The sequence below is a fragment of the Carassius carassius genome, chromosome 43, assembly GCF_963082965.1.
Source record: "Carassius carassius chromosome 43, fCarCar2.1, whole genome shotgun sequence".
Taxonomy (NCBI): Eukaryota; Metazoa; Chordata; class Actinopteri; order Cypriniformes; family Cyprinidae; genus Carassius; species Carassius carassius.
This window is the reverse complement of record NC_081797.1, coordinates 100,001-121,053: the sequence shown is the minus strand read 5'-3', so window position 1 is coordinate 121,053 and position 21,053 is coordinate 100,001. Positions and strand designations below refer to the sequence as shown.

The following is a 21,053-nucleotide window of genomic DNA, read 5'->3' as shown; positions in this document are numbered from 1 at the left end:
CCCAAATCTGATATCTACTCTGACCTGTGACATTAGAAATTAGAAATCGTACAAAAAGTAGAGTATTAACTTAGAAGGTTTATATTACATTGATGTGTGCACTATGCCATAAGAATTGGCTGCAAAATTATACATTTCCTCAAGTTTTACTAAAATAAATGAGGTAATTCATAAAACACGAAACGGTTCTTAATCGGTATACAATCAGATTTTTTTTTTTTTTTTAAAGTTGTTCTCTGTCAAAATAAAGGACAGCTAACGAATGACGGAGTATGTGCATGTCAAAAATGCCTGTTTTATTAAATGATTTTTATATAAACTAAAGGTGCCATAGAATGCAAAAATCACTTTTATAAAGTCAAGTCAAGTCACCTTTATTTATATAGCTCTTTAAACAAAATAGATTGCGTCAAAGCAACTGAACAACATTCATTAGGAAAACAGTGTGTCAATAATGCAGAATGATAGTTAAAGGCAGTTCATCATTGAATTCAGTGATGTCATCTCTGTTCATAAGGTGTTTGAACACAGCTGTGTGGCCGCAGTGTGTGAGAACAAACAGCTTTTAATGATAAAAATCCACTCACTCATAGTTTTATAACACTAAGTTATAAAAGTCTCTCCATATAAGCTGTTCCAGATTTCTCACTACTCTGACATCAGAGTCGGTGAAAGTCGGGCCATTAGTGACGCTCTGTGGTGTGTTAGCATACACACAGCCCTGACCCCCAATTTCCACCAGATGCGTAACGGCTGCGTTACGGCTCCGTCACGGCGGCGGAGTCAATAGGTTTCCATTAAAGTCAATGAGTGTATTTCCACTGAATGCGTTACAGCTACGTTCAGTCTCCGGCGATCCGCAGCCCTCCGGAGCAGATACGCAGAGCTTCTATTTTTGCCGGATGCTGGAGCGCTCCGCAGCACTACAGGGCAGAGTACGCAGGACAGGAAGTCGAGTGACAAAACAGAACAGCCAGAAACAAAATAAAAGATCCGTTTAATTTTCAAAATAAAATACACCGCGCTCATATTTCCCTACACTACACCTTGAAAACGTCATAATGGACGGAGACAGGCTTGTTGAAGTTTTAACCCCGTTGACACGATGGATGAAGAAATAAAAAGAGAAAAGAAAAGAGTTCTATCCTATACTCCTTCGGATGGAAAACTGTTCCTGGTTTGGTAGTTCTGTTTATAGAAACTACATATCGCGCGACCACACCAGAATTCGCGAGATTACATGGGGCATCATGACGTCAGCTGTCAGTCATGACCGCAGCCGTTACGCAACAAATACGGACCTGGTGGGTATTGACGGACGACGGAACACGGAGCTGTCACGCAGCGGAGCCGTTACGCATCTGGTGGAAATTGGGGGTGAGTGAGGAGCAGCGGTCCGTCATTACTGTTCTCTCGCTGTAGCTGCTGGAGGTACATGTCAGTGCCAAAGAGACATTAAATGTGTGGTGTGTTGGGATGCACCAACGAACATAGGAGTCTCCATAGACCACTCTGGACACGGTGGGTAGCTTTAATTTTTTTCATTTTTCATTTTTTTTTTCATTTTCCCCTCCTATACTTTGTGCTAACATTTTACACCGGACTGCCTCACAAACGAGGGTCAGTTCAGCTACAGTCATGCAATGATTGTTCCTGAAAGAGGGTTTGTGTGCAAACCTCCAGACAAAGTAAGCATCACACATCGTATTTTGTTTTCCAAAAGATCTTCTTTGCTCTGTGTGAGACTAATGTTGCTATTGCGCCTGTGCGTGAGTGTGTGTGTGTGTGTGTGTGTGTGAGTGCACGCGTGTGTGTGAGAGAGTGTGTGTGTGTGTGAGTGCACGCGTGTGTGTGAGAGAGTGTGTGTGTGTGTGAGTTTGTGTGTGTTTGTGTTAGTGTTGTCAAAAGACCCGGTACTTCGGTACCAAGTCGGTACTAAAAAAATGTAAACGTCACGGTACCAAGTTTTCTTAAATACCGGTGGTACCTAGGACCCGTTCAAACCCGGTTCCTTGATGTGCATGCATGCTAGGGATGGGCGTTTTCCACAAATATCACATTTGAATATTTGAGCTCACAAAAAACGAATATTCGAATATTCGTTTATTTAAATTAAGTTTAATGAGTCAGACGTTATTTTTCAGCAACATTTGTTTCGTCATTTTGAACAAGCTTACAATAAGCTTGAACATTACACATCGTGTTTTGTAGCTGAAAACCTTTAACAATGCGTGCAAACAAACAAAAGTACAGATTAAAAGCAAAAAAAAAAAAGTGAACAAAGAAAAAACGTAAAGCAGCCTGCAGCAATTAGGCTATTGTACAGAATGTAGCTTACACTTAACTTTTAAACTGTCAGCAAATCTTTTTTGCTTTTTTTCTATTGTTTCAAATGTTCTTGTTAAGAAATATGGGCATGTAAACATGATTGGGGGAAAGTCGGCTCCTTAGTCTGTTAACAATAAGGCCAGCCGCGGAGAAAACACGCTCTGACGGCACAGACGTTGTCGGGACTCACAAATAACGGTGTGCTAAGCGAATAAGTTTTGTGAAGCGCTTCGTGTTGTCGTTTCACCACTGAATGGGATCCTCATCTGGTGGAATACATGGCTCCAGCAAGAACTGTTCCCACTCATCTCGGCTGGACTCTCTGTAATCATCGCTGAAGAACTGGCTCAGCCTTTTCCGACGAGTGGGCATTGCATCTTCTTCATCATTGATGCATCCGCACCACTCGCATCAAGGAAAATGTTCTGATAATGTTCAAAAAAGTTTTTTTTTCTTACTTCTCTCATGTCTTCATCGAGAAACCTGAGATGTTTGTGCCGAGGGTCTAGGGCAGACGCGAGAAGAGGAGTTTTCACTGCATTCTCCAAGTTAGCAGTGTTTATTCGTTGCCTGAGAGATGCCGCAACAATGTTCTTGGATCACTTTCTGTGATTCTCCACGCCATATTTGAAGTACTGTAGAAGACCGCAGTTCTTAGGGGGCGTTCACATATCGCGTCTTTTGCATGCTCAAGTTCGTTATTTCCAATGTAGGCGCGCGGTATGCACGCTCATAATGGAAGCGACGCGGTCGCGATGCGCACGCGGTGCGACGCGGTCCCGTTTTTTCCAGGCGCGTCCGCACAGCATCGAGTTAAAAACATCTCAGCTTTCAGAATGCTGCAAGCGCACCGCAGGTCATGTGACAAGAACTAACCATTCAGCTTCATCCTTTCCCGTAAACGTTGAAAGCTCAGCCAAGATGAAGGAACTGCTGATCATAACTGTATATGGATTGCCATTTTGAAATAAATTTAGTAGCAGAGCTACTGAAAGCGATTTTTTTTGTGCTGCAAATCCATTTATCCTTTGCTGAAATTTCCGCGTCTTCATGGAGAGAACGCGTCGCCTGAGGAGCGCTTCTGCCCGAGCGCTTTGGAAAGAAGGAGAAAGCGGAGCGCATAGCCTTTTCCACGCCTTATTAGGCGCGATATGTGAATGGCCCCTTAATCATTCATTAATTATTTTTTGCTTGCATACACCTTCAAATATGCCGTGGAGAATCACAAAAAGTGACCAAATTAGGTTTTGTGAACTTTTTTTTTTTTTTGCAAAATTCGAATATCATTTTTATTTATCGAATAATTAGAGCAGAACGAATATTCAAATGTTCGACTACCCGTGCACATCCCTAATGCATGCACGCATGTATTGAGCGTGTGCAGTTGCGCGTCCTCTTTATTAAAGCGCTGAGACATGGCGACCGGCGGTGCAGCTGATGTGGTAGCTGTAAAACTTGTTGATAAAAAGGGAGGAAAGAGCCGTGTGTGGAAATATTTCGGATTTGCGGCTGATGACAAGATGAACATCATTGATAATCAAAAAATGATGTCATCGAAGTTTTCTCTCAAAAGGAGGAAACACATCTAACTTAAAACACCTCAAGCAGTTACGTTTCAAACTAATTTCAAATTTAAAGCTTCTGTTATGAATTATATATATCATATTTTATTTTTGACTGTCGGAATCAGTCAGATGGAAATAAACAGCCGTTTGTGTAGTACGTTAAATCGTTAGCATCAGTGATGCAGCTAACGCTAATATAATAAGTGTTAGAATTAAGATTCTTTATTAACTATTTAAAGTTCCTATACATTTAATTAAGGTATAAAAAACAAACAGGACGACATATAAAGGCGTTTACTGCTTTTACACAAGTGAAACTTGTCTGAAAAAAATGCTTATTTATCTACAGTAGTTATTGAATAACTCAAATGTTTACAATCCTTGGTCTGAAATACTTAAATCATGTCATTGTTTTTTTTTTTTTTACATTTATAATAATATTTTAATTTATAACTTGTTCAGTAATGGCATATTTTGTTTAATTTATAAAAATGTTAACGTTTATAAATAAGAGTGCAGCAGCTGCAGTGCTTTACAACTATAGGACAGGAAGAGCTAAATAAACTTATCACTGTATCTAAACCAACAACATGTTTATTAGATCCTGTACCCACTAAATTACTGAAAGAGTTGTTACCTGTAGCCGAAGAACCGCTTCTCAATATCATTAACTCGTCGTTATCTTTAGGTCACGTCCCAAAACCATTCAAGCTGGCGGTTATCAAGCCTCTTATTAAGAAACCAAAACTAGATCCTAGTGTACTGGCAAATTATAGGCCTATTTCAAATCTTCCATTTATGTCTAAAATTTTAGAAAAAGTTGTGTCTGCTCAATTGAGCACCTTCCTGCATAAAAATGATCTGTATGAAGAATTTCATACCCTAACCCTTTCATTACAAATGACCTGCTTCTTGCGTCAGATCAAGGCTGCATCTCATTTCTAGTCTTACTTGATCTTAGTGCTGCGTTCGACACCATAGATCATGACATACTCATAGATCGATTACAAAACTATACAGGTATTCAAGGGCAGGCTCTAAGATGGTTTAGATCCTACCTGTCCGATCGCTACCATTTTGTTTACTTAAATGGGGTGTCATCTCATTTATCATCAGTAAAATATGGAGTGCCACAAGGATCCGTCCTAGGTCCCCTTCTATTTTCAATATACATGTTGCCCCTTGGTAATATTATTAGAAAATACGGGATTAGCTTCCACTGTTATGCTGATGATACTCAGCTATAAATCTCAACGAGACCAGATTAAACTTCTAAATTATCTAAGCTAACAGAGTGTGTTAAAAATGTAAAAGGTTGGATGACAGAGATATTAATTATTGGACCAAAAACAGTACACAGAATCTTGTAGATTACAATCTGCAACTAGACGGATGTACTGTTACTTCCTCTACAGTCAGAAATCTGGGAGTTATATTAGACAGCAATTTGTCTTTTGAAAATCATATTTCCAATGTTACAAAAACTGCATTCTTCCATCTTAGAAACATTGCCAAGCTACGAAACATGTTATCTGTTTCTGATGCAGAAAAGCTAGTTCATGCATTCATGACCTCTAGACTGGACTATTGTAATGCACTTCTAGGTGGTTGTCCTGCTTCGTCAATAAACAAGCTACAGGTAGTCCAAAATGCAGCAGCTAGAGTCCTTACCAGGTCAAGAAAATATGATCATATTACCCCAATTTTACAGTCTCTGCACTGGCTACCTATTAAGTTCTGTATCAGTTACAAATTATCATTACTTACCTATAAGGCCCTAAATGGTTTAGCTCCTGCGTACCTAACTAGCCTTCTACCACGCTACAACCCATCACGCTCCCTAAGGTCACAAAACGCTGGACTTTTGGTAGTTCCTAGGATAGCAAAGTCCACTAAAGGAGGTAGAGCTTTTTCACATTTGGCTCCCAAACTCTGGAATAGCCTTCCTGATAATGTTCGGGGTTCAGACACACTCTCTCTGTTTAAATCTAGATTAAAAACACATCTCTTTCGCCAAGCATACGAATAATGTATCTCTTAAATTGTGAGTGTAGTTGTATCTGATCAAATGCGCATTCTTATTCTTTAGCTTGTGTAAACTAATTAATTTTACTCTGTTGGAACAGCAGCTATGCTAATGATGTCTCTGTTTGTTTCTCTGTTTCTGCTGGGATCTTCATCCCGTGGTAACTAGGATTTACACAAGCTCCAGTCTGGATCCAGAACACCTGAGAAGAGATGATGCTGACCCTCAGAGGACCCCAGATGATGCTAACCTTGAATCAACAACAGAACTAACAATTATTGCTACAAGTGTGACTGCATCATATCATAATTATTAATTAATAATATTAATAATGTTCATCGTCTGGCTGACTACGTCTTGTATTAATTTTTCTACAAATCCTGTCATACGTGCACAAACTGACAGTCACCACTTATAAGCTACTACTAAATATTGTAGAAACATAATTTTCTGTAAAGTTGCTTTGTAACGATTTGTATTGTAAAAAGCGCTATACAAATAAACTTGAATTGAATTGAATTGAGTGTTTATTCAGACATGGCTTATTGTTTTGTTATTTATCTAGTTAATCACTCAAATGTTTACAATCCTTGGCTTGAAATACTTAAATTATGCCTTTTTTTACATTTATAATAATATTTTAGTTTATAACTTGTTGGTCATGGCATATTTTGTTTAATTTATAAAAAATTAGTTCTTTAGGTTTGTAATTTATTTTCAATTATTGTGGAAAAACTTTAAACACAATTTTAAACAAGTATAAAGAATGGCATTATTTAACTTTATTAATAAAAATGGTGTGTTGTTCAGCTAGCATGTGTTTGTGTTTTGCTTTGGTACTGAGAACCGTGGATTTTCACTGGTATCGGTACCGAATACTGAAATCTTGGTACCGTGACAACACTAGTTTGTGTGTGAGAGTGTGTGTGTGTTCATCTCTTCTTGCTGCTTGTCTCCATCTCTCAGACATTTCAGCCTGCGAATGAAGCGAGACACCAGGCTGTTTTCAGACGACTTTAAGCTGGAAATGTCTGGACAGGAGCTGGACTACGACACATCGCACATCTACACTGGAGAAATATACGGTGACATACTCCAGATCATCACGGATTATTACTGATCACGTTTGTACAAGATGTAGTTGTGTTCATGCATCTTTTCTGCAGAAATATTTAACAAGTGATGTGTTTAACATTTACATCATATTAACGACTTCATGTGTGCTGCACTTGGAACAGAATTTTCTTTAACTAGAGGCTAAATAAAGAACAAGTTACTTGAATCAACTTGTAGTTACATTTTCAAGATTACTAGTTAAAATTGTTTTTTTTTGTTTTTTTGCCATATTGTGCAGTCTTACTTTCATTCTTCAATTCAAGACTACATTAAACTGATCAAAACTGACAGTAAAGACATTTATAATGCTTCAGTAGATACTGTTAATTTAAATAAAGTTAAAAAAGTAAAATAAATGCTGTTCTTCTGAACTTTCTGTTCATCTGTGAATCCTGAAAAATAAAATGCATATCAGTTTCCACAGAAATATTGAGCAGCACAACTGTGTTCAACATTGATAATAATCAGAAATGTTTCTTGAGCAGTAAATCATCATATTTTCATGATTTCTGAAGATCATGTGACACTGAAGACTGGAGGAATGATGTTTAGATCACAGATATTTTGAATTGTAATAATCTGGGATGACACTTCTGGTCTGATCGGTTCGTCTCTCCTCAGGTGAACACGGCTCTCTGACGCACGGCTCGGTCGTGGATGGGAAGTTCGAGGGCTTCATTCAGACCCATCGAGGGACGTATTACGTGGAGCCGGTCGAGAGATACCTGCAGGACAAGAACGTCCCATTCCACTCCGTCATCTACCACGAGGACGACATCTGTGAGTGAGAAACACTGAACGCCTCATACAGGAGAAACGGCTTCATCAGGGCGCAACGTTTGTCTCGTAATCATTCACCAGACTGAGACGTGTTGATCCAGCGACAGACGTGACACATGTACAGCGCTCTCAGATCAGTGTGTGGTGACTTCTGCTGCGATCATGTTGTGTGTTTAACCAGCTTTCAGCGCTTCAGGACCAAACGGCTGGAAACAACAATGTAAATGCCTCGAGTTAGGGCTGTGTGATATGGGGAAAATATCTAATTGCAATTTTTTGACAGATATTGCGATTGCGATTTGTATATATATATATATTTTTTTTTCTGCAGACAAGATTATAATGGTATAACAAATTTTATAGAATTAACTTACCGTATTTTCCGGACTATAAGTCACACTTTTTTTCATAGTTTGGCTGGCCCTGCGACTTATAGTCAGGTGCGACTTATTTATCAAAATTAATTTGACATGAATCGAGAGAAATGAACCAAGAGAAAACATTACCGTCTCCAGCTGTGAGAGGGCGCTCTGTGCTGCTCAGTGCACCTGTAGTCTACACTGAAAACATAGAGCGCCCTCTCGCGGCTGTAGACGGTAATGTTTTCTCTTGGTTCTTGGTTCTAAATGAATGCGACTTATAGTCCAGTGTGACTTATATGTTTTTTTCCTCATCATGACGTATTTTTGGACTGATGCGACTTATACTTAGGTGCGACTTATAGTCCAAAAAATACGGTAGTTACTGAATTTCACTGTAAATATTTATTTTTTATACAGATAAAGAACTTTATTTCTATAGTCAATTATTAAAGTATTACATGTTACATTGTATTTGGGATTTTAAGAACAAGTGGAAAATGTGCTGAATGTTTCATTTCATTCAAGTGAAATTAGCAAGCAGTTAGACTGAACGGAGCCAGGCGCGAGTCGACGCAGGTTGCGCGCATGTGTCGAGCCGCATTCATCCTTTCAGATGCGCTCGTGGAGATTCGCAGTGCACAGTCGTGCGAGAATATAACCGAGCGTTACGAAACAGGCTGCGTGAGTGTGGAAGTGTGAACGGCTCGTCCGTGACGCGGGATTCGCGCCGCCTGGGGAAGAGAGGAGAGAGTATAAGAGACATTCAGAGACAAGGCTGTGTGTGCGCTCTTCTGAATGGGGAATGTTGCAATAAGAGATGCTCTTGATATGCATTGTGACGCAACTAAGGTCAATTATCTTTTTTGTTCATAGTCTGTTTTTTTAAAGCTTAAGTTACATAACATTTTTCTTTAGTTTTAATTTGCCTAACTATTGACCTGACCCTGTAGACGCCCACTCTGTCTCTCTCCTGCTTTCCTTTTTGTTTTTTTGTTTTTAAATGGAGGGCGTTTATGCAGTTGGCTAGAGCAAAGCTGATTGAGGAGAACGGAGCTGCAAGCATATGCTCTGGAACAATGTAATATCGCGTCCACATCGCAGGCTTTTTTGATTAGCAAATCGCAACGTCTCAAATCGCGATTACGATTCGATTCCGATTAATCACACAGCCCTACCTCGAGTCGTGGTTTTTAACCAAGCATCATTCTAAGCTACAAGCATTCCTGAGAGAGACGTTACTAACTCAAGACCACTGTCACGTGTGTCTGATTTCAGAGAGCTTGATTCTGATTGCTTGGTCGTATATCTGGCTGTCACGTGTTTACTGTTTAACCATCCGCTAACCCTAAACTAGAGCCATATCAAATTTATTTACCAAATTCAGTTTTTTCCATTTGAAATAAATCACATGGACTCTTCAGTGTGTGTGTGTAATACAGTACACCATGCATCAGCTCTGAGACGGTTCTGACGGTGTTTCCTTGTCTTCTGATCAGATTATCCTCACAGATATGGGCCGGCAGGCGGCTGCGCAGACTCGTCTGTGTTCGAGCGCATGAAGAGATATCAGGCGTCTGCGCTGGAGGAACCGCTCAAGGTCAGACATCTGCTTCAGTGTTGGTTCAGAAGAAGCTCTGCTGACTCTCAGGTGATGAGACGTCTCTGTCTCCCTCAGGAGACCATCACAGATGACCACGTTTTACTGAGGAAGAGGAGGATGACACAGGTGGAGAAGAACACCTGCCAGCTCTTCATCCAAACCGATCATCTCTTCTACAAGTTCTACAAGAGCAGAGAGGCCGTGATCGCTCAGGTGCGTCCTGAATTGAGACGGCTGTCGATGATGATGATGATGGTGATGTTGATGATAATGATGATGGTGATGATGGTGATGATATTGATGATGATGGTGATGATATTGATGATGATGGTGATGATAATGATGATGTTGATGATGATGGTGATGGTGATGATGGCGATGATGGTGATGGTGCTGGCTAATGCTAAACGTAAATACAGTAAGATTGTTATTCATGCCGGCGCTAATGATGTTTGACTTCGCCAGTCGGAGATAAAAAATAACATTAAAGAGGTGTGTGAACTTGCAAGCACGATGTCAGACACTGTAATATGCTCTGGTCCCCTCCCTGCTTACCGTGGTGATGAGATGCATAGCAGATTGTCATCACTCAATGGCTGGATGTCTAAGTGGTGCCCACAGAATAACATAGGTTTCATAGACAATTGGACGAGCTTTTGGGGCAGACCTGACCTGTTTAAAAGAGATGGTCTTCATCCCTCCTGGGGTGGCGCCACTCTTCTCTCTAGAAATATGGCAAATAGTCTTCGTGTTTATACTTGACTAACTGGGGCCCAGGTCAGGAAGCAGACAGACTGGCTAAACCGACCGTCTGCTAGCTGCCTCCCGTCACAGAGGTCAGTTAATTCTCAGCACATAGAGACTTTTTCACCTAGATATCACACTATAGAGACTGTGTCTGTTCCCCGAACTAGAAAATACAAAAAACGTCCAAACCAAGTTAAGATTAACAATTTAATTGAGGTTCAACAAATAAAAAACAGAAGCAATATGGATAAACAAATGATAAAGCTTGGCTTATTGAATATCAGATCCCTTTCTACGAAAACACTTTTTGTAAATAATATGATCACTGATCATAATATAGATGTACTCTGTTTGACAGAAACCTGGCTAAACCCTGATGATTACATTATTTTAAATGAGTCCACCCCCCAAGATTACTGTTATAAACATGAGCCACGTCTAAAAGGCAAAGGTGGAGGTGTTGCTTCAATTTATAACAACGTTTTCAGGATTTCTCAGAGGGCAGGCTACAAGTATAACTCGTTTGAAGTAATGGTGCTTCATATAACATTATCCAGAGAAACAAATGTTAATGATAAATCCCCTGTTATGTTTGTACTGGCTACTGTATAAAGGCCACCAGGGCACCATACAGACTTTATTAAAGAGTTTGGTGATTTTACATCCGAGTTAGTTCTGGCTGCAGATAAAGTTTTAATAGTTGGTGATTTTAATATCCATGTTGATAATGAAAAAGATGCATTGGGATCAGCATTTATAGACATTCTGAACTCTATTGGTGTTAGACAACACGTTTCAGGACCTACTCATTGTCGAAATCATACTCTAGATTTAATACTGTCACATGGAATTGATGTTGATGGTGTTGAAATTATTCAGCCAAGTGATGATATCTCAGATCATTATTTAGTTTTGTGCAAACTTCATATAGCCAAAATTGTAAATTCTACTTCTTGTTACAAGTATGGAAGAACCATCACTTCTACCACAAAAGACTGCTTTTTAAGTTATCTTCCTGATGTATCCAAATTCCTTAGCATATCCAAAACCTCAGAACAACTTGATGATGTAACAGAAACTATGGACTCTCTCTTTTCTAGCACTTTAAATAAAGTTGCTCCTTTACGCTTAAGGAAGGTTAAGGAAAACAGTTTGACACCATGGTATAATGAGCATACTCGCACCCTAAAGAGAGCAGCCCGAAAAATGGAGCGCAGCTGGAGGAAAACAAAACTAGAGGTATTTCGTATTGCTTGGCGGGAAAGTAACATATCCTACAGAAAAGCATTAAAAACTGCTAGATCCGATTACTTTTCTTCTCTTTTAGAAGAAAACAAACATAACCCCAGATATTTATTCAATACAGTGGCTAAATTAACGAAAAATAAAGCCTCAACAAGTGTTGACATTTCCCAACACCACAGCAGTAATGACTTTATGAACTACTTTACTTCTAAAATCGATACTATTAGAGATAAAATTGCAACCATTCAGCCGTCAGCTACAGTATCACATCAGACAGTGCACTATAGACCCCCTGAGGAACAGTTCCACTCATTCTCTACTATAGGAGAGGAAGAATTGTATAAACTTGTTAAATCATCTAAGCCAACAACATGTATGTTAGACCCTATACCATCTAAGCTCCTAAAAGAGGTGCTTCCAGAGGTCATAGATCCTCTTCTGACTATTATTAATTCCTCATTGTCATTAGGATATGTCCCCAAAACCTTCAAACTGGCTGTTATTAAGCCTCTCATCAAAAAACCACAACTTGACCCCAAAGAACTAGTTAATTATAGACCAATCTCGAATCTCCCTTTTCTGTCCAAGATACTAGAAAAGGTGGTATCCTCAAAATTATATTTCTTCTTAGAGAAAAATGGTATATGTGAGGATTTCCAGTCAGGATTTAGACCGTATCATAGTACTGAGACTGCTCTCCTTAGAGTTACAAATGATCTGCTCTTATCATCTGATCGTGGGTGTATCTCTCTATTAGTTTTATTGGATCTTAGTGCTGCGTTTGACACAATTGACCACAACATTCTTTTGCATAGACTTGAACACTTTGTTGGCATCAGTGGAAGTGCATTAGCATGGTTTAAATCGTACTTATATGACCGCCATCAGTTCGTAGCAGTGAATGAAGATGTATCCTATCGATCACAAGTGCAGTATGGAGTACCTCAAGGCTCAGTACTAGGGCCGCTACTCTTCACGCTTTATATGTTACCCTTGGGAGATATCATCAGGAAACATGGTGTTAGCTTCCACTGTTATGCTGATGATACTCATCTCTATATTTCTTCGAGGCCCGGTGAAACACACCAATTTGAAAAACTAATGGATTGCATAGTCGATATAAAAAACTGGATGACGAGTAATTTCTTACTGCTAAATTCTGAAAAAACAGAGGTGTTAATTATAGGACCTAAAAACTCTGCTTGTAATAAATAACCTAGAACACTGTCTAAGACTTGATGGTTGCTCTGTCAATTCTTCATCATCAGTTAGGAACCTAGGTGTGCTACTTGATCGCAATCTTTCCTTAGAAAGCCACGTTTCTAGCATTTGTAAAACTGCATTTTTCCATCTCAAAAATATATCTAAATTACGGCCTATGCTCTCAATGTCAAATGCAGAAATGTTAATCCATGCTTTTATGACCTCAAGGTTAGATTATTGTAATGCTTTATTGGGTGGTTGTTCTGCACGCTTAGTAAACAAACTACAGCTAGTCCAAAATGCAGCAGCAAGAGTTCTTACTAGAACCAGGAAGTATGACCATATTAGCCCGGTCCTGTCAACACTGCACTGGCTCCCTATCAAACATCATATAGATTTTAAAATATTGCTTATTACTTATAAAGCCCTGAATGGTTTAGCACCTCAGTATTTGAATGAGCTCCTTTTACATTATAATCATCTACGTCCGCTACGTTCTCAAACTCACTCGGAACCGGGAACACTTCCCATAACACCCGATGTACTTGCTACATCATTAGAAGAATGGCATCTACGCTAATATTAGTCTGTTTCTCTCTTGTTCCGAGGTCACCGTGGCCACCAGATCCAGTCTGTGTCCAGATCAGAGGGTCACTGCAGTCACCCGGATCCAGTACGTATCCAGACCAGATGCTGGATCAGCACCTAGAAAGGACCTCTACATCCCTGAAAGACAGCGGAGACCAGGACAACTAGAGCCCCAGATACAGATCCCCTGTAAAGACCTTGTCTCAAAGGAGCACCAGGACAAGACCACAGGAAACAGATGATTCTTCTGCACAATCTGACTTTGCTGCAGTCTGGAATTGAACTACTGGTTTCGTCTGGTCAGAGGAGAACTGGCCCCCCAACTGAGCCTGGTTTCTCCCAAGGTTTTTTTCTCCATTCTGTCACCGATGGAGTTTCGGTTCCTTGCCGCTGTCGCCTCTGGCTTGCTTAGTTGGGGACACTTCATCTACAGCGATATCGTTGACTTGATTGCAAATAAATGCACAGACACTATTTAACTGAACAGAGATGACATCACTGAATTCAGTGATGAACTGCCTTTAACTATCATTTTGCATTATTGACACACTGTTTTCCTAATGAATGTTGTTCAGTGGCTTTGACGCAATGTACAGTCGTGGCCAAAAGTTTTAAGAATTACCTAAATATTGGAAATTGGAAAAGTTGCTGCCTTAGTTTTTATAATAGCAATTTGCATATACTCCAGAATGTTATGAAGAGTGATCAGATGAATTGCATAGTCCTTCTTTGCCATGAAAATTAACTTAATCCCCAAAAAACCTTTCCACTGCATTTAATTTATGTCATTAAAGGACCTGCTGAGATCATTTCAGTAATCGTCTTGTTAACTCAGGTGAGAATGTTGACGAGCACAAGGCTGGAGATCATTATGTCAGGCTGATTGGGTTAGAATGGCAGACTTGACATGTTAAAAGGAGGGTGATGCTTGAAATCATTGTTCTTCCATTGTTAACCATGGTGACCTGCAAAGAAACGCGTGCAGCCATCATTGCGTTGCATAAAAATGGCTTCACAGGCAAGGATATTGTGGCTACTAAGATTGCACCTAAATCAACAATTTATAGGATCATCAAGAACTTCAAGGAAAGAGGTTCAATTCTTGTAAAGAAGGCTTCAGGGCGTCCAAGAAAGTCCAGCAAGCGCCAGGATGGTCTCCTAAAGAGGATTGAGCTGCGGGATCGGAGTGCCACCAGTGCAGAGCTTGCTCAGGAATGGCAGCAGGCAGGTGTGAGTGCATCTGCACGCACAGTGAGGACAAGACTTCTGGAAGATGGCCTGGTGTCAAGAAGGGCAGCAAAGAAGCCACTTCTCTCCAAAAAAAACATCAGGGACAGATTGATCTTCTGCAGAAAGTATAGTGAATGGACTGCTGAGGACTGGGGCAAAGTCATATTTTGGGTCCATGCCCTGGAAACTCCCCAGATCTTAATCCCATTGAGAACTTGTGGTCAATCCTCAAGAGGCGGGTGGACAAACAAAAACCCACTAATTTTGACAAACTCCAAGAAGTGATTATGAAAGAATGGGTTGCTATCAGTCAGGATTTGGCCCAGAAGTTGAGAGCATGTCATGTAATTGTCGATAAAAGCCTTTGAAACGTATGAAGTGCTTGTAATTATATTTCAGTACATCACAGAAACAAATGAAAACAAAGATCTAAAAGCAGTTTAGCAGCAAACTTTTTGAAAACTTAATTTATGTAATTCTCAAAACTTTTGGCCATGACTGTATTTTGTTTAAAGCGCTATATAAATAATGGTGACTTGACTTGATGGTGATGGTGGTGATGATGGTGATGATGATGATGATGATGATGATGATGATGATGATGTTGATGGTGATGGTGATGATGGTCATGGTGGTGATGGTGATGATGGTGATTATGGATATGATGATGATTATGGTGATGATGATGGTAGTGATGATGGTGATGATGATGGTGATTATGGTCATGGTGGTGATGATGGTGATGATGGTGATGATGGTGATTATGGATATGATGATGATTATGGTGATGATGTTGATGGTGATGATGATGGTGGTGATGATGATGTTGATGGTGATGATGATGGTGATGTGCTGTGTCCCGCAGATCTCCAGTCACGTCAAGGCCATCGATGCCATCTACCAGGGCACAGACTTCATGGGCATCCGCAACATCAGCTTCATGGTCAAGAGGATACGGGTGATGCACATTTAATGAGCTCAGAACACTTCCAGAAGTTACATCATCACTGACATAATGTTAATTATCACTGGCAAAATTATTACGCAAGTCCAAATTACAAAAAGTTTGTATTTCATAATTATGATGTCATTTATTTAACTTTTTGTCATCGTTTCAGGTTTTATGTCAACATTAAAGGATAAAAAAACAATACATTATATTACAAAGTGTTCATTTCAAAATGACAAATTTTCACCGCATTATTATATTTGAAAGCATGACATTTTTTCTAATGTGGTGGAAATGTGCTCCCAAATCATCCTGATGAAGATGAAAATGTTGCATTAGCGACTAGCTGAACTAATTGTTTTTCAGTAAATGTATAGTATATTTTCAGTAACACAAATGTTGTTTAGTTGTTAGTAGCCCAGCTTTAGTTCAGCAGCTGTTCCTGACAGCGTTGTGTGGTTCAACTCGTCTCAGATAAACACCACGAGTGACGAGCGCGATCGCTCCAACCCCTTCCGCTTCGCTAACATCGGCGTGGAGAAGTTCCTGGAGCTGAACTCGGAGCAGAATCATGATGATTACTGTCTGGCGTACGTCTTCACCGACCGGGACTTTGACGACGGCGTGCTGGGTCTGGCCTGGGTCGGGGCTCCAGCCGGTAAACACTGCTGCATGATACAGACGTTCCCTCAGACGAGTGTTTCTCCTTCAGGCCTCTGATGCTGCTGTGTGTTTCTCAGGGAGCTCTGGGGGGATCTGTGAGAAGAACAAGCTGTATTCTGATGGGAAGAAGAAGTCTCTGAACACTGGGATCATCACAGTGCAGAACTACGCCTCACATGTGCCTCCCAAAGTCTCACACATCACCTTCGCTCACGAGGTCGGACACAACTTCGGTTCCCCGGTGAGTGAGCAGAGCTGAAGTCACTCTGACACGACGAGGTCTGACTGAGAACCAGAGGTGGAAAGTAACGAATTACATTTACTCGCGTTACTGTAATTGAGTAGCTTTTTTGTGTACTAATACTTTTTAAAGTAATTTTTTAAATTTGTAATTTTACTTTTACTTAAGTATATTTTGATTGAAGTATTGTACTTCGCTACATTTTAAAACACATTATTTACTGAGTAAAAAAATAAATCGCTCCCTGGAAACTACGGCAGTAAATAATGGGCAGGAGGGCAAACTGGCGCTAAAATCACAAGAAAGATGCAGACGGACAAAACAGGCGTTAGTGGTGCAGACACCGCTGAAAACGAAACCCCGTCATATTCTGAAGTTGAACTCGAAGGAAATGAAGTGAACCCCTGGCCATATGTATGCTCTATTATGCAGTGTAAGCTGTACTTGCCTAGGAAGACCAAACTAGCAGCTTATAAAATCTCGACAAGACATCAACCCTTCGCAAGAATGTAGAGGTAAGCTAAATAATTGCATCGTTGCATTGGTGGTTAAAATAAAGCTTTGACATTTTAGCAAGAGGTTTTGCACAAATTAGCCAAAAAGACAGTGGTGAGGAGTGTGCTATTTTTGTTTTAATGATGTGCACGCGCATTTATAGTGCGTTCTTTCACTGTGTGATTCAGTCTCCTAAAATGCATTTAGAACGATCACAAAATTGAAGATATAGGGGCAGAAAATTCACATATTTATATAATTTCATGTATTAAATCAAAATCACACAAAAAAAATGCCATCTTTTCCTCCAAAAATCATCATGAATATATACATACATATATATATAACAGTTCAGTAAACAAGTTAATTAAGAGACTTGCGTTTTAGACACCATATTGCCTTTTTTAGCTCTATTTCTACAACAGAAAATAATTCCAAACACAGCCACCAAAGCACAGTTTTGCGTCTCTGAGCAACGTGACAGTGTTTCGTTCCTGAATGAATCAACCGTTTAAATGATTCGGTTCAATCGCAATGACTCACTTATTAACAGTGACTTGCTGACACATACTGGCCATTTTAATTTCACATTTAAAGTAGGCTATCTTTTGATTTTTTTAAATAATTAATTTCTTATCATTTCAAATGAGTATTCAACATTTTATGTCTTGTATATCAAAACATTATTCATGCATTTGTAACTGCAGGTTAAATGCATTCTTGTCCTGCACTAAACAGTGTGATACATCTAAATGCCACTTCCAATGAATCTTCTGCATTTCCTCTGCATTAAAAGATGAGTTTGTTGATACTGATTTCCCTGGCAACAGCCCAAATGTTTTATTATTCTAAATAACTGATTCCTTTAATTAAAAACAACTACAACCAGAATTCCGGAAAAGTTGGGACGTTTTTTAAATTTTAATAAAATGAAAACTAAAAGACTTTCAAATCACATGAGCCAATATTTTATTCACAATAGAACATAGATAACATAGCAAATGTTTAAACTGAGAAAGTTTACAATTTTATGCACAAAATGAGCTCATTTCAATTTTGATTTCTGCTACAGGTCTCAAAATAGTTGGGACGGGGCATGTTTACCATGGTGTAGCATCTCCTTTTCTTTTCAAAACAGTTTGAAGACGTCTGGGCATTGAGGCTATGAGTTGCTGGAGTTTTGCTGTTGGAATTTGGTCCCATTCTTGCCTTATATAGATTTCCAGCTGCTGAAGAGTTCGTGGTCGTCTTTGACGTATTTTTCGTTTAATGATGCGCCAAATGTTCTCTATAGGTGAAAGATCTGGACTGCAGGCAGGCCAGGTTAGCACCCGGACTCTTCTACGACGAAGCCATGCTGTTGTTATAGCTGCAGTATGTGGTTTTGCATTGTCCTGCTGAAATAAACAAGGCCTTCCCTGAAATAGACGTTGTTTGGAGGGAAGCATATGTTGCTCTAAAACCTTTATATACCTTTCAGCATTCACAGAGCCTTCCAAAACATGCAAGCTGCCCATACCGTATGCACTTATGCACCCCCATACCATCAGAGATGCTGGCTTTTGAACTGAACGCTGATAACATGCTGGAAGGTCTCCCTCCTCTTTAGCCCGGAGGACACGGCGTCCGTGATTTCCAACAAGAATGTCAAATTTGGACTCGTCTGACCATAAAACACTATTCCACTTTGAAATAGTCCATTTTAAATAAGCCTTGGCCCACAGGACACGACGGCGCTTCTGGACCATGTTCACATATGGCTTCCTTTTTGCATGATAGAGCTTTAGTTGGCATCTGCTGATGGCACGGCGGATTGTGTTTACCGACAGTGGTTTCTGAAAGTATTCCTGGGCCCATTTAGTAATGTCATTGACACAATCATGCCGATGAGTGATGCAGTGTCGTCTGAGAGCCCGAAGACCACGGGCATCCAATAAAGGTCTCCGGCCTTGTCCCTTACGCACAGAGATTTCTCCAGTTTCTCTGAATCTTTTGATGATGTTATGCACTGTAGATGATGAGATTTGCAAAGCCTTTGCAATTTGACGTTGAGGAACATTGTTTTTAAAGTTTTCCACAATTTTTTTACGCAGTCTGTCACAGATTGGAGAGCCTCTGTCCATCTTTACTTCTGAGAGACTCTGCTTCTCTAAGACAAAGCTTTTATAGCTAATCATGTTACAGACCTGATATCAATTAACTTAATTAATCACTAAATGTTCTCCCAGCTGAATCTTTTCAAAACTGCTTGCTTTTTTAGCCATTTGTTGCCCCCCGTGCCAACTTTTTTGAGACCTGTAGCAGGCATTACATTTTAAATGAGCTAATTAAGTGGATAAAAGTGTAAAATTTCTCAGTTTAAACATTTGCTACGTTATCTATGTTCTATTGTGAATAAAATATTGGCTCATGTGATTTGAAATTCCTTTAGTTTTCATTTTATTAAAATGTAAAAAACGTCCCAACTTTTCCGGAATTCGCGTTGTAGTTTGAGATTAATAGACCTATCCCAGGGGTGTCAAACTCAGTTCCTGGAGGGCCGTAGCCCTGCAGAGTTTAGTTCTAACCCTGCTACAGCACACATATCATGTAGTTTTCAAATAAACCTAAATGATTAGATTAGCTGGATCAGGTGTGTTTAATTAGGGTTATATCTAAACTGTGCAGGACTGTGGCCCTCCAGGAACTGAGTTTGACACCCTTGGCCTGTCCCATTTTTGACTCCCTCCCACTGTTAAAATGTAACTAAGTAATTTTTACTCTGAGTAAATTTTAAATGAGCTACTTATTACTTTTACTTGAGTAGATTTTTAGACTGGTACTTTTACTTGTACTTAAGTAAAATTTCATTAATGTAATGGTACTTTTACTTGAGTAGAATATTTTTTTACTCTTTCCACCTCTGCTGAGAACAACACACAGAAGAATTCATTTACAATTTACTCTTGATTCAGGGTTTCTGCAAAGTTCTAAAGTCATTAAATGCTGCATAATTGCATTTACAAGCAAAAAAAGGGACTCCTTTTGTCTTGTTTCTCAGTACAAATATCTAAACATCTTAAATCAAGAGAAATTTACTGGAGATGCAAACTGAACATATAAAGTCTTGTTTTTGACAAATGAATCAGTTTCTGCTTAAAACAAGAACAAATATCTGTCAAACTTGTTTCCCTTCCAATTAAGTAGATCTTTCTTACTCTGTTTTTCATAAAACAAAACATATCTGATTTAGGTTTCCCCAGTAAATGTATGTTGATGTAAGTATCTTTGAGGAAGAGCAGCAGCTGTTCAGGAGCAGTAAATGTCCATATTCTAGTGTTTATGAGCAGAGATATTCCTGCTGTTATTGTGGGCTGATTAAAAACATAATGGAGATCCACAGAACACAATAGTTTGAAAATAGTGTTTTCAATTCAGTTAACACCTTATGAAGTGATGTGACATACAGCCAAGTATAGTGACCCATACCCAGAAATCATGCTCTGCCTCTAACCATCCAGAGTGCACACACACACACAGCAGTGAACACACACATAGCAGTGAAAACACACACCGTGATCATACACACAAACAGTCACACCGTGAACACACGCACACACACACACACAGCAGTGAACACACACATAGCAGTGAACACACACACCGTGATCATACACACAAACAGTCCCACCGTGAACACACGCACACACACACACACACACACACACAGCAGTGAACACACACACCGTGATCATACACACAAACAGTCACACCGTGAACACACGCACACACACGCACACACACACAGCAGTGAACACACACACAAATGGTGAACACACACAAACAGTCACACCGTGAACACACGCACACACACACAGCAGTGAACACACACACAAACGGTGAACACACACAAACAGTCACACCGTGAACACACGC

The 21,053-nt window shown here is 39.7% G+C and overlaps 1 protein-coding gene across 3 annotated transcripts in view; it reads left to right on the top strand.

The window, feature by feature from the left end:
• LOC132124880 (disintegrin and metalloproteinase domain-containing protein 10-like) overlaps positions 1-21,053 on the top strand; it is a 33,682-nt gene that overhangs the window by 4,056 nt on the left and 8,573 nt on the right. For 2 of the 3 annotated variants that reach the window (XM_059536025.1, XM_059536027.1), the window contains exons 3-8: positions 6,886-7,004; positions 7,657-7,815; positions 9,674-9,990; positions 15,656-15,748; positions 16,214-16,397; positions 16,480-16,643. In XM_059536025.1, the coding sequence (XP_059392008.1) occupies positions 6,886-7,004; positions 7,657-7,815; positions 9,674-9,990; positions 15,656-15,748; positions 16,214-16,397; positions 16,480-16,643 (1,036 nt within the window). The remainder of the gene's footprint in view (positions 1-6,885; positions 7,005-7,656; positions 7,816-9,673; positions 9,991-15,655; positions 15,749-16,213; positions 16,398-16,479; positions 16,644-21,053) is intronic. The other variant, XM_059536026.1, reaches the window with a different exon arrangement.